At 29.7% G+C, this 15,231-nt stretch overlaps 1 protein-coding gene across 5 annotated transcripts; it reads left to right on the forward strand.

Annotated features, from left to right (window-relative positions):
* The first annotated feature begins 644 nt into the window (after nt 1-644).
* On the forward strand, nt 645-14,667 carry LOC122518476 (vesicular glutamate transporter 2). Of its 5 annotated transcripts, none has more exons than XM_043637426.1 (13): nt 645-1,474; nt 6,796-7,142; nt 8,520-8,606; nt 8,756-8,814; nt 9,474-9,703; nt 10,239-10,475; nt 10,981-11,065; nt 12,420-12,643; nt 12,719-12,868; nt 12,953-13,085; nt 13,195-13,350; nt 13,428-13,513; nt 13,618-14,667. In XM_043637426.1, the coding sequence occupies exons 3-13, from the start codon at nt 8,590-8,592 to the stop codon at nt 13,840-13,842; spliced, it is 1,602 nt and encodes a 533-aa protein (XP_043493361.1). In that variant the 5' UTR covers nt 645-1,474; nt 6,796-7,142; nt 8,520-8,589; the 3' UTR covers nt 13,843-14,667. The 5 variants fall into 5 exon arrangements, with proteins under 5 accessions (XP_043493361.1, XP_043493359.1, XP_043493362.1 ...); XM_043637424.1 differs by having other exon boundaries at nt 645-1,470; XM_043637427.1 differs by lacking the exon at nt 6,796-7,142.
* Nucleotides 14,668-15,231: the final 564 nt, after the last annotated feature.

Raw genomic sequence — 15,231 nt, forward strand, 5'->3', positions numbered from 1 at the left:
ATGTAAATATATGCATGGAATGTATAATATATAAACAAAAAATGCAGTTTCATTTTGTTTATTTAGATTTTAGATACATACAATTAATTGAATCGGATTTCAAATCTTTTTTACATATCTCGTGTAACTGAATTACGAAAAGTAAAAGTATATCGTCTATATTATATATGTATGTGTATTGTACAATCTGATCGTCTTTGACCCATATAAGATATGACTGTACAGATGTATAAAGCATACGATATATGTTTATAAGTGTTACACATAATAAATATAAAGAAATTTTTTCATTTCATTTATACGCAACATATATATAAAAATGATTTTCCTAGAAATAATAATTTTCATATGATAAGATTCGTGAAAGTTTATTGGCGAGTTATGTATGTATCAAGCGATGTTATCGATATTCAACTAAAAATAGCTTTTCATGCAATTGAATGAGATCCCTAAGAGAGGTTATTTTTGAAAGACAAAGAAAGCTGGATATTTCTAGATTAATAAATAACCAAAATTCATTCATTACGATATCTTTATCGACGAGATTCTTAACTATTTTTTTATATATAGACAAATATTAAAAATTGAGAATCTTTGGTGCATGTTATCAATTGATTAGTGTAAAAGAACGGGTACTATAAATGTTAGATACGTTACTGTTTAAACTGTGAGACGACGCAGTATCCTACGATCGATTATAATGAAATCTCTGCATCGTGTTTCACTAATCGTAACCACATTTCTCAGTGTATTCAGTGTGTTTTGATATCGTTTGTGTGCAAAAAGAAATGCTTGTGTATAAGTAAAACACGACAGTGAAAGATAGCAATATGGTCAAGAGTGGATAAGAAAAAAAAAATCATATACTGAAGAATATTTGTGGAGCCCACGTGATCAGCTGCATCATCAAATTGTTTTTGATATTTCGTATAAGAATAAAGCCAATATCAAATTGACCAATACAACACATTTGTATTAATACATTATATTTTTTTTTTTTTTAAATCAATTCGTTATTTTTTATTTACGAAAACTTATTATATCGTACAAATATGTCGCGCGTATCTAAGGTCAGATCAGTCAAAAAGCATTCAAGTGCATATTTAATACTAATACGGACAGCAATACGATCTTGAAAGTATTTAAAAAGATTCGTACAATTTGAAATATGAATAAATTAGTTTAGCACGGGGCACCGCTTTTTCAAGATACGTTCTAAAAGTGCAATCGCAGCGCCACCTCGCACTGCGCTTGCGATCGAAGGTGGGAAGGGCACGCGGAGTAGTGGGGGAACCGGCACGAGAGTCATGTTCCGCGTGCGAGCGAGTGTACACACGTGTGCCCCCTCCGCTCTCTTCTCGCCACGTACATACCAGCCGTGAACGAACGAAACGGACGAAAATGTCGTCGCGGAAGAGGTCGAACATATCGTCCGAACTCTCGGTCCAACGCTGGAACAACTCTTCGAAAGTGAGTGAGTTTCATTTGTTTTCTTATATTATTACGTACCTCTTTCCTTTTAAATATTTTCTTAACATACCTGCATATTCTGTATCATTAAGCAATACATCTCACACAGTATCTTTCAGTTATTCCACTTACCAGGTAGTTATTGCAATACATATAAACATTTGTGTATATTGAAATGAATAAATGTTCATATCAGAAAACTTACAAATAGTTCATTTAGATATAGAAGTTAGTGTCTAGAATGAATATGTGATACGTAACGTTTTCTGTGAACAGTTAGTATTGTCGATGACGATATTTAAAAAAAGAAACTATTGTTTTTATGTACTGCACCCTCTTAACATAGTATCGTTAAATATCATTTTGTTTTTAATATGTTTAGATAGTAGATTTTCTCAACTCACAAATATACTTTGTTCTTTGCGAGCATTTGCTTGTTAATACGTGTTTTGTTGTTTATTTCATTGAATAAAAGATCAATTTTGTGAATATATGTTGAGATTGTAACGAACGTTTCTATCGGCATAAAAAGTACAAATTAGAGTCGAAAAGGTCGAATCGTTGGCACTCGCCCTTTTTGATCGTCCATCTTTAATCCTCCATTCGTCGTGTCGCGAATCTTTGAGCGGAAAGGGAGCAAGTAATTTATTTCTCTCTCTCAAGAAAGAAAGAGAGAGAGAGAGAGACGATGACAACTCGAGATATTTTGCGATGACGCAATGCGATCTCTCATTCTTTGGCCATTTCGCTTCGTAGAAATTCCTGGCTAGAAAATCGTTCGGAGCTAACTTCGCAAGGTCTGCTTTGAATCTTGTTGCAAAATATTGACCTTGCTTTAAATCAATGACTCTAGCCGACTGTCGGTGATTGTATTCGTGCTCAGCCCTTTCACGTTCCTTCATAATGGCGATTAAAAGTCTTCAAGTAGTATACAGTCTTATTATCTTATTCTTTGAAAATAAAAAAAGGGACTGTAGTTACATAAAAAAACAATTTGTATTTCTTTTTTCCTTTTTTCGTTAGATTATTACCGTTATATAAACAACGTAAACAGCTTAACGAACGACATTATTCAATTTATTTCATTTCAATTTGCATTGCTTCGTTCTCACGTGAAGTTCTACACGTTTAACGAAGGAATCTATATATCTCTAATATACGCGTGCACAAATATTTGAAGTGCTTTTCAAACTATTCCAACTTCAAATATTTTCATTATTTTTTTTTTTTTACAGAAGAAAAATGCAAGCGCATGAAAAAAAATTATTATCGTTAAAAAGTTTACTTTGCACTAATTATCTTTTTCTTTGACATTGTTTTCTAGCTTTACAAAATAAATAAATATATTACATACTCGTTTCTATTACGTTAATTACTAAACATTTTTGTGTCATAGCTATCTTGCGAACTAATAGTTTTTTGTCCTCGTATGTTGATATCTTCTTTTTATCAAGAATGTCAGGTGAAGTTTATTTATACAAAAACGAAAATTTATAGGATTTCATTTAGCAGTTCTTCTGTAAAACGAAAAATAATGGAGATATTTGTACCGATAATTATGGTCGATTGACTATGAAAAAATTAAAATATATTGATACTATGATTTCTTTTCTATTGATATTATTTATATCGTAAGACAAATTATAAAATTAATTTTTTTTAGTGCACTTGTCATTACATATTTAAGGTGGTAATATAATAGTTATTAGTTCATCAGATAGATTATATAATATACATATATATATTATATAATACATATAGAATATACAATCCATAAATAAAACATTCATACGTGTGCTGGACAATCACGTGTTCAGTTTTGTGCTGACTCACAGGGTATGATTCCATTAGTTAAGTCGTGTGATCATCTTGATGGCGGTTTTTATAAGTTCAACTACGGAATAATTAAAGTTAACCGTAAAATTTTTTTCTTAACTGAAATCGAGAAGTTTACTGATAAAAAGTTGTTTAAACACATTAGAAAATTCATATGATCATCATCCGTGTACTTTTAATAATTATAATGCATTTGGAAATGAAGAATTTTACAATGAATTTTCTTTTTTCAATTCTTATTATCAAATAAGTTATTTGCTATCAAGTTGAAGTTAATTTCGAAGTAAATTATTTCGAGTTTTTCCTTGATCATATTTCTTTCTTGTTTCCTGTCCTTTTTTCCGTCTTTTTTATCTTTGATTTTTCTTCATTATTTCAAACGAATAAATAGATAGAGATAGATAACGATAAATAAATAAGTAAAAAAAGTATGCGTTCATCTTTTAATTGTCTAGTGTCGACGTATCGATACTTTGCATGATTATCTTACGCTCGATTTGCACCATTTATAATAAGGGGAAAAAAAAAATAGAGAAACAAACATGAGAATTTGTAATTAATACTTATTTTACAATAATTTGAAATTCAATATGCGATTTATTATATTTTTTATCAACTACGTAGTATATAATTATTAGGTGCCACGTCATTTTCCTCAACAAGCTTACGAATTCTTTATCTTACGAAATAATAGATGTTATCATTTCAAGAACTATTATCTTTTTTTTTTTCGCGGTAATGTCTAATATATATGTTATTTATAATCATAAGGATTTTTGAATTTTCGTTATAAATTTATTTGTATTAATATTCATATCTAATCATAATTTATCTAGTTATTTGACCATTTAAAGTATATCATTAAATATAATCAAATTTTTGAAATTAATTTACCTTGACAGGTGTTTTGATAAAAAAAGATGGAACATAAAAAGAAAGAATATACGCTAAAAATTTGCTCGTTTGACTGTTTTTACGAATTGAATCGAATTTTAGCTTAACGATGATATATTAATTTAGAAAAATTTCAAGTTGAACGTAGGAGTAGTTAGAGAGATATTAAAATTCGAAATTGTTAAAATCAGCAAGAAAATCTCGCGATGCACGATAAATTTACAAAAACGTAAATTCTAAGCGTACATTAACTCTGAATTAAATAACAAATACTAAGCTTTCAATTTTAATCCAATATCAACCTTACAAGGTGTTTTTAGGAGTGAAAAAAAGAATTAAATTTAGTTATAATATTGTAATTTATTTTTAATTATACACGTCAAAGTACTAATTCGCAAAGCGGTTTGTTTCTTCGTTTAATTTGTTTTTGTTTTTAATCATTTTTCGAAGGATACGTGTTACTTTTATTTACGTAACTTTTTAACTGTTTCGTTTTGGGGATTTTCAAATTGCTTACGTATTTAAACTTTGACCGCTCATATCACCGAAACCATTACTATGTTCAATTTGATATTATTTGTCAATTGATTACATAATTTACAAGCTAAAATTTAGATTAGTGGTTCCCAAACTTTTTCTATTCTCAAAGACGAAATAATTAATAATTGTTTGCAAGGATTAGGTAACAGTAAATAAAAGACATTTTAGATCACCAAAAGATCTAATGGAAAAAATCCAACTTATTATAATAATTAATGTGATAGATAATAGAAATTTAAATGAACATATCCACCCTCATTTCCTTCTTCGTATTGATTTTCGCGCGATATTTAAATTTGATCATAACAATTGCCGAAAATTAATGTTGAAACAACCTCGCACAAATAAGAAGTCGCAAATAGAATTATCATTATGAAAATTTTGTAATAATCGTATTATACGAAGATTAGGTTTTCGAAACCTATCGCAAGATTGAAATAAACCGAAGCACTCAGAAATGTCGTCATTTTTTTTGTATTCGAATTAATACTTATCGCTTCTGATTACATCATTAGCAGTATACATCAAGTATAGAAATAAATATAAATACATGTATATACATATATGCATATATATGCGTATCAAATGTATAATCTGTTGTATTTACGTAAAACGTAATGAATTGAAAAATTTACTAGTTTGTTATAATTTGAAATTGTAAAAAGATGTTAATTTTCAACAGCTTAGCATACTAATGTTTAGTTGATGTATAATCGACACATAATCATGATCTTATGTAATCATAAAGGTCGAAAAATAATAGTCATTCTTCATATGCCAGAAATTAATTAAATCTTATTTAGGTAAAAAATTGATCGAAAATTTATACAAAATAATCGTATCATTTAATAATGAATTTTAATATTGCTAGCTTATTGAACGAATGAATAATATGTATTATGTTTATTTCATGAAATTTGGACATAGTAGCGAATATACTTTCATTAAAATATACTTAGTATTCTGCAAAAAAAGAAATTGCAAATCATGCAAGTAAAGTTTCTTGGAAGATAGAATTACCTTTTAAAAATTAATCGAAAAATAAAGGTACGTGTTTCTCTGACTTCTGATAATAAGTTATTTAATGAAAGAATTATATATTGTCGTTCTAAGAAACATTTAAAAAAAAATATTGAAGAAAATCGATCATAATCTATGGAATCTTAATTGTTTTGTAAATTTTTCTAATTGAACTATATTTTTATTTCTAACTATATGTTGCGTATCGTTTAATTAACTTGCTTCCTATTATCTATATAGATGACTTTTCTTTTCCTCTTCTTTTCAATTCTTTCAGATAAGAATTGTTTGATCCCATTAAGACAAGAATGCGAAGGAAATAACTTGTGAAACAATTAATTTTTCATTTATTATTTTTAATACAACAATTTGAAATGTGTCAATAGTTTTTATATGAATGAAAAAAAGTAAAAGGAATTTCTTATTTTGAAATTGTATATTATTGTGATATTTTAATGTTTGCAAGTAATGTGTGTCGACATGAAACTTAAATAATTTTATGTAATAAGCGCCTTATTTTCGTGAATAGTGCTAGCAGTAATTAGTATAGTTTTCTCTAAAATAGATAAAATAATGTAAATATATGATATATTTATGCACCGTCATAGTCGCCGTAACAAGAATAAACTCATACCAAGAAAACTTCGCGGAACATAGAATTTCAGATCGTAGATTATTTGAAATTATTTATAGGTGTGATTGAAACCATTACGTATTATATACATATTATAATATATAATATGTAATTAATATATAATTAATAATAATAAATTAAATAATAATAAATTAATAATAAATTATAATATGTATTATAATATATAATAAGTAATTATGCTAATTTTTTTTTTTTTTATAAAAATTACAATATATACATATATACAGTAGTTAACGTATGAACTTGTGTTTCGATTTCTTCAACTTAAATGAAATTTTCAACGAGTCTGACTTTGATTATCGTGTTTTAATATTTCCTTTCTCTCTTACTCTCTCAGTTATTTTTTTCTTCCACTGTCTATCATTATATTATTCCGTAAGGCGGTCGGCGACTCGTAAGAAGACGGTGGCGGTGGGGTTGGAAAGACAGAAGAAGAAGAAGAAGAAGAAGAAGAAGAAGAAGGCATCTCGCCGGTGTTCAATCGACATTCAGTACCGACATGCAACGAGAGTGCATCGAATTTTTCTTCCATCGAGGGTGTATACCATGTCGTTGATCTTGTTAAAAAAAAGCGGTTCGTCATCCAGCTAGAAGACCATGGGACTTTGATTCGGGACAATTGTGACGTCGTTTATTTTCATTATTTCGGGATAGTTTTTCCTTTCTTATTTTTTTTAAATCCTTCTTTTTCGATATTTTGTGTACGGACGAATCTGTGATCACATTGGTAAGGAAATATTTAAATATTAGAAATAATAAAAAAAAAATGATTTACATACGCAAAGAAAAAATGTTTGTCATCGCACATACGCGTACAAATAATTGTATTTATATTCATGCATTTTTGAATGTGAGTGTCGATATACATATTCCTTATTTATAACGAATATAAAATTTATTTGTGTTTAAAGATATTATTATAAGAGTCATGTTGATTTGAATTCATTTTAATTGACTGATCGATCTTTTAATAATATTTCATAGGATTAGCAACAGGTGTTGTCCCTAGCATTTACATAAATACTAGGAACAAGCGTGACCATAACGAGTTTAGATTTAAATTAATTTGAAAAATATTATTATAGATAATCTAAGAAATTGATTCGATATTTTTGTTGAATTATTATTTGTTTTACATTTCGTTAATTTAATTTTAATTTGTTTTTTTCTTTGTATTTCTTTTCATATATTATAGAGTGAATTTTAATAGATCTCAGGTGAAATACAATAAGTTCGCATTCTTTTTCGTTGGGGAACTTAAGGATCGTGGGTACGAATAGATTGTTGGAATTCTTAAGTCGTTAGGTCGATATGAAATTCTGGGATATACACGTTGCCTTATTGATCTTAAGGTCAGTGAATAACAATGACATTAATAAAATGCATTGTTGGCATCGTATTTTTTAATTTTGTTTATCAAATAAAAAAATTGCATTGAATAGTAATCAAGAGTTTAAATAATTAATGTTTTAAGGCAGGCAACATCTGGTAATTATAAAAACAGGAAAAAAATATTGTTCGCACATATAACAAAATATTGATAATAATAAGTTATATTTTATATGAAATTTATATTTTTATCTAGGTGATAATTCATTAATAATTTTTGCTTTTAAATTTTATTTTTCGATAGTTAAAAATTAAATGAAACCTTGAATTAATGGCTTGATATGTTATCTTTACATAAATATTTCATTTATGTTGAAAATATAGATATTTATTTTATAATATATAAATTTTTTTCATTATAATGACGAAGTTTCTATTGTTAACACGTACGATATCGTTGACATTCAAGCTTTGTGGCGGAAGTTACATAAAGAGGAACAGATTCTGCATGTATGATTAGTAATTATATATCTATAGAACGCTATGTTGCACCAATTTACGCCAGTCGCTTTACGAAAACACAACAGAACGTGTCTTATTTAATTTCAATATTTCGCAAAACGATTCTTTTGTTTTCCTTGATTTGTTAATTTGACGAAAAGAATCATTTACGATTTATTTCTTCATTGTTCGTAATTACTAAATCATAAGAATAAGATAATCAAATAATTATCTCATTTGTATTTTTTCTTCTCCTTTTTTTCTCTGTTCTTAGAATCCAAGAAGATCCTTATTTTTTCAATTAAGAAGGGATAAATTCCATTTGTACTTACTCCTCCACAAAAATGGAAGACTCACCGAGGTAAATATTACATGTAATCGTAACAAAAATTCCATGTACTGTGATAAAAAAATTATCTATATCGTTATATACGTAACGTCTTTTCAATATTTAGAAGTGTTTGTATAAATATAAGAATATTTCAAAATATAAATGTATTCCTTTCATAGATACGAGGATCCCGGCATGTATAAAAAACGATCACCTTGTAGTTTACGGAGATTAGGAGGTAAGATAATAATAATAGTGATAATATTTTACTTTTCTTTTTTTTAATACCGCGAACTATTATTATTATTATCTTTTTATATTTTCCTAAATACAAAGAAGTGTGAAAATATTCATATGTATAATTAACTTGAACTATCGTCGTCACTTTAATGCAAACTACTTTTTCATAATACTGTTATTCTTCTTAGTATAACGATCGATAATTCGTACTAAAGAATATTCTTCTTATTCGTTGAATAGTACATACCGGACGTAAATAGTTGGTATCGATTTGTTCGTATAACGATATCATCGATGTAAGCAGATACTATAGTCATTTAAGCAACACCTGAGAAAGTTTTTCGATAAACATTAGTATGAATAATTAATGTTGATTTTACTATAAAATATTGTTACCGTATATAGTTAGTCAAAAGACAAATAGCTGAACAGTGGAGTCATACATTGTCGGGAGAGAGATAAAAATGAAATATTCATTGGAAATTTAGTTTACTCATGTACTACTTATATATTAACTTACTTATTGCCATTCTCTTGATTGATTGATTCGCACTCAATTGAATCGTGTATAAATACTGTCAATCGTTGTTCTCTTAATTGCTTCAATAAAGAATTTGAACGATCCTATAACGCATTTCATTTGTGTTTACGTTTCAGACATGGTGCCAGCACGAGTTGTTCTCTATATGCTTTCTTTTTCCGGGTTTCTTGTTTCCTTTATGATGAGGACTGACATTAATCTTACAATGGTGGCTATGGCAAAACCAACTATGATCTCGAATGCCACGGTCACCACAGATACGTCTCATTATTGTTACAAATCGGCGAACGTATCGCACGTGGAAAATAACAACAGCAGCAACAGCAGTAACGTTGTTAGACTGGAGGTATAGAATAATCCTATTTCGATTATTATCTTTAGTATATAGTCAACTTCGTCAAATTTTTATTTTGGAATAGACCTAGGAATCTACTTCCTATCGTGATATCTAATTCGATCGTATACTTTACGAATTGTCACGTAATACTATTGACTAGGTTGACGTATACTTCGTAGTACTTACGTAAGTTGAGATCATTTAGTATTGCGTATTTAAAATGTTTTATGTAAATTATTCACGCAATAAAATCACGCTTTTTCTTTACTTTGTTAATTTTAATACGATCGGGTGTATAGTAGATTTCTTTTTGTAAGAAAAACGAACAAAATATGTGACAAGTCATGCATATAACGAAGTATACGTATAATTCTTATAAGAAAGGAAAAGATTTATAAATTTGTCTATGTGCTATGATATATAACAGTTTAAATTCTTCGATAGGAGTCGTTTAAAATTTTATATAATCTTATATTCTCTAATGTAAGAGAGAGAAAAAGAAATGGTTTTATCGATCGTATACGCCACAATTTATTATTTGCAGGAAGAGGGTGAGTTTGACTGGAGTCCAGCCATTCAGTCTGCCATTCTTGGCTCCTTTTATTGGTGTTACATCTTATCGCAAGTAGTGGGCGGCGTTTTAACTCAATATTTTGGTACAAAGACCGTCTTCGGTGGATCTCAACTTTTGACTGCAATTTGCAGTTTACTTATGCCCAGTGCTGCTGAAATTCATTACGGTGCTATGATAGGTCTTCGAAGTATACAAGGAATCGCTAGTGTATGTTGAATCATTGTAATCAACCTTTTCGCTGCTAACAGTGACTATAACCAGTCAATATCTGACAATGGCTATGTATTCACAATGATTATAGTCACTCAATGTCTAATGCTTGCAGTATACGACCAGTGACTATAGTCATCCAAACGTCATGTATTCACTATCTTCTACTGCTAACTATAGTTGCCTATTGATATGTCACAGTTTACAATTTTTTAAATGCATTATATATTTTAATATCCTATCTATTTATTTATCTATCATTTATACAGTAGAACTTTATTCACAATGCGAGTATTCGTATAGTAGAAGCTATAACTCATGAGCCGTATATTCTCGACGTAATCCTATTGAAAGGGTTAAATACGTCCGTGTAGGTATTAACCCGTATCGTGATAGTGCATTTGCTAGTAGGGGTGTCGTAGCGAAAAGGTTCAACATTTTGAATGTTTCTTGTATAGAAAAATGATGGCAACATTCTAAAACATAGGATATATTTTTCTAGGGATTAACTTGGCCAGCTATGTATGCCATTGTTGGACATTGGATTCCACCGTTAGAACGATCTCGTTTCATGTCTTCCTTTCAAGGTAAGTGTTCAGATAGCTGACACTCTAATACAAGTTCTTTTGTGTGTTACAGTGAAACTTCGATACGTATCGAATCATATTATTATATAATACTATTATGATTTATATATATATATATATTTATATATTTATTTATATATTTATTTATATATAAGTATGTATATAAATATATGTATATATATATGATTTATCATGTTTCCCAAATCATTTATAATATGCGGAGAACAATAGTACGTTGCTTATATTGATCTCTGTTGACGATTATAATCCCTCGTGATATACTAATGCACACTTCTTTCAGACTGGAATGTACGGAAGTTCGAATGAGAAGCTATTCGCAACAGCAAACTATATTTACTGTCAAAATTCAAGTCCGGATCAAGAAATTGATAAATTTTATATATTATGTGCATATGTAAATGATTGCGATGCTGTCTTATTATTATAGATAGACACGATAATTTTGTGACAATGGTCACGATCGTTGATATTGATCTTTTTGATTGGTTTAGCTCCACACGTTGGTTGCATTCGCCGGACCGAGGGGTATACTCATCAGCGACCACTCAACAGCATGAGAAAGGCCGAGTATACTTCCAGCTGGTAGAATCAGCCGGACTCTACGTGCACACGTTGTATAATGTTATTCGCTCATTATCTTACATGTCAGTTCTGTCTTTCCAAAATCTACATTCGTTCGACACGTGTTTCTAATCATTCTTCTCACTCAAACTTTCTCAGAGACTGACCACAGACCGAATAGATATATCAATTTGTTTTTTTTTCTTAGATTATACTTTATTTAAGAAGAAGAAAAATTAAAAGACGATATTACCTTATATCGATCTCTTTTGATTGCTCTGTATTCTATCGTCACGTACTGTACATACCTTTTACGTAGAATGTTATCTATCGTTTTTGTTTCTACATTTTTACTCTACATACGATTTAAACGTTCATATAATATGTTGACATATTTCATAACGTAAAACATAGATACGATTAGTAGCGTTAGGGTTGCGTCAGGGTTGCGTCTCTGCGTAAGACGAGTGTTTACTCATTTAGCGGTGAGAGCTAGTAAATGCTCGAACTGTTTTCAGGTATAGAAGTTTCATTGTCCCACTGTACAGCCTCATCATTCATCACACCTCGTCCCTTCGTATTAAGTCTCTAGTTGAATCGCTTTACAGGGTTGATTCATGCTCACCATCATCCAGGAGAGATCATCGACGGCGCGTGCGTGCAAATCGTGAAACGAGCCCGGGCCCCGAGGTCATTCGACAAGCCTCATGTTTCAGCTTCCTTCCTGGTCGTGGGGTGAGCCATTCCTAACATCTAGATTATCTATATTCAGGGTTCAGCTTTGGGATTGGATTGACCTATCCGTTGTGCGGATTCATCATCGCTCATTTTGGATGGAAAGTGGTTTTCTACACGACCGGTACCATCGGATTAACATGGTGTCTCTTCTGGTACTTCTTTGCTTTTGACACACCAGCCGCTCATCCAAGGATCTCTCAGCAGGAGCTACGTTACATACGTGGAAGCATCGGCAATCAAGTTTTGGGAACGAGTGAGGTAGATTTAAGATACTGATCTTAAGTAAAAGGAAACGTTATTTTCTTTTTTTACAAATATTTCAATTTTTTCAAGGGAATGACCGTACCATGGAAATCGATTCTTATGTCGTGGCCAGCTTGGGCCATCGGTATTACAACCTTTGGAAGAATATGGGTCCATTATGTTTTTATTATTTCTGGTCCGATGTACATAAAAACCGTCCTGGGATTTAGCATTCAGGCTGTAGGTGTTTTGGAAGCTTCAATAGCGTATCAAATATTTTTAAACATTGAATTTGTATCACATAAAGACATATTCTTCTTTCAGAATGGCATTTTGTCAGGATTGCCATTTATCTGTAGTTATCTGAGTTCCGTAGTATTTTGTTATGTCGCCGATGTTTTGGTCAATCGACAAATCTTATCTTTGACGAATGTTCGCAAAGTTTTCACGATGTCATGTAAGTTCTCTTTTCATTCAAGCATATTATTGTAGGTACTAATTAATAATTTTATTATATGTATATATATTTTCCTTTTCTTTGTAATATTTCGTTGCGATTTATTTAGCTCAAGTGATTCCTGGAATTCTCGTGCTTCTTATCGGATATTTGGGATGTAATATAATTCTTGTAGCAATCGTTTGGTTCATAGCTGTTATACTTATAACTGCTGCCTATGCTGGTGCAATGGCTAATATCGTTGACATAGCGCCAAATTTTGCCGGTAAGTTTTCATTGTTTGTACTTACATTCAGAGTTAGAGATTTAATTGTTTTTTTTTTTATTGTATGTTTATTTTAGGTCCTGTATTAGCATTCGCACAAACAATTCACATGACAGCTAGTTTTCTGTCACCTATAGCAGCTGGTCTGCTCACTCAAGAAAGCGTAAATATATTTTTTCTTTATATTACATATTTTTATGTCATATTTCTTTTACATTAGCTCTGTGATTCTATGAATAATTTTTTATCGAATAATTTACTCAACAGCAAGCACTCGACGCTTGGAGAAAAGTGTTCGGAGTAACTACGTGTGTAGCTTGTAGTACGTATATCGTATATCAAATCTTTGGCACTGCCGAAATTCAAGAATGGAATTATCCTGATCAAAAGTATCCACAATCCGTTCAAGAAGATTCTCAACCTCTTAACGAGTCACCTAGCAAGAACGGAAAGATAGTTTCGAATCGGGACAATATGGTTGAAGAAGCATAATGCGTATATGTATATGTGTACAGTAGATTCCCGAATAACGCGTTGTATAAACTCGTGTTATAAAAAATACCGTAATTTATTTTACCTGAAATAATTTCAAAGTTTTTTACATTAGGATATATGCATGTTGAGAATGAAATATGAATGTTGAGTAAATTCATTTACGAAAAGTATTCTTGATAAAATAGTGGTCACAAATTATTATAAAATTGTTATAAAAATTACTCGCGTTATAAGAGAATCTACTGTATATGTTTATACATACATGCATTTAAAAAAAAGGAAAAAGTATAAACAGAGATAGGAAACTATCGCCTTATCGTCTGTACTGTTTTTCTGTTGTCTGACGTCTCATTTTATCAAGTAAGATCTTATCGGTACATAATTTTGTTATGAAATTATACGTAAGAAAACTTAATTATGACCGATATGAGATTCTTAGGATATATTTGGTATTTTTATCTTATAATAAGTTTCGCACACTACCAATCATTTTATTTATAATGTTTAAAATATGATATAATAGGGAACAAAGTTCGAATTTCACTAGTTAGAGTATAATATTTCCTCACTTACAATTAGTTTATATTATTAAGAAGATCTCGAAATATTATCTTCTTCTTTTTCTTTACATTAATCAGACATCAGAATTTCAGTTAATTATAATATTATTGCATATTAGTGAGACAAAATTATTTTTGAGCATAAAAAGCTCTCTTCGATTGGTTATTCCACAAGAAAGTACTTATTTTCAATGTTGTCGTCGTATGTCTGTAAATAAGAATTATAGTTATTGCTATAATACAAAAGTTATTCACATAGAAATCAGGGTATTGTATATTAAATAATGCTAAGAGAATATTTTTATGAGGTAGTTTTATCTCAGGAAACAAAAGAAAGGATTAAAAATATTATTTGAATTCGATGTTTAGATTAAAGATAAAAGAGCACAAAGACTCAAGTGAAATAATAATTAACAATTTATATAACATCGTTTTTTAATAAAGTAATTATATTACTTTATTATTTCCTTTTATACATTTTCTGTGATCGAATCTTCTTTTATTTTATTTTATTTTGCTTTAACTACTTCTTTTATTTTTATTCTTATGAAAATAATTACTCTTCTTAGTTAGTATATCACGTACAAAAAGATCTCGTAAAGATATCGCGCGTGTTTAATTACTTAAACTTAAGAATGATAATTGGGTGGTATTATGGTAGAACGGATGCCGAGAAGTAGAAAGAAAACAGGATAGGAAGAACGATAATTAAAAAAAAAAGACACGATAGAAGAATAAAAACAATGCTAATCATTTGTTCTAATTCGCATTTTGCTTGAATTTATTAAATCGTAAAAGCAGGTATAGTATTTGACATAGTTGTTGG

This window comes from Polistes fuscatus, unplaced genomic scaffold (assembly GCF_010416935.1).
Source record: "Polistes fuscatus isolate 324 unplaced genomic scaffold, CU_Pfus_HIC Scaffold25, whole genome shotgun sequence".
In the NCBI taxonomy this organism is placed as follows: domain Eukaryota; kingdom Metazoa; phylum Arthropoda; class Insecta; order Hymenoptera; family Vespidae; genus Polistes; species Polistes fuscatus.

What these genes read in the sequence shown, in the direction of transcription:
- LOC122518476 (XM_043637426.1), top strand. An exon ending in TTTCATGTCTTCCTTTCAAG is followed by an intron (nt 11,066 to 12,419) that starts GTAAGTGTTCAG and finishes ATCTATATTCAG; the next exon opens with GGTTCAGCTTTGGGATTGGA. An exon ending in TGGGATTTAGCATTCAGGCT is followed by an intron (nt 12,869 to 12,952) that starts GTAGGTGTTTTG and finishes TTCTTCTTTCAG; the next exon opens with AATGGCATTTTGTCAGGATT.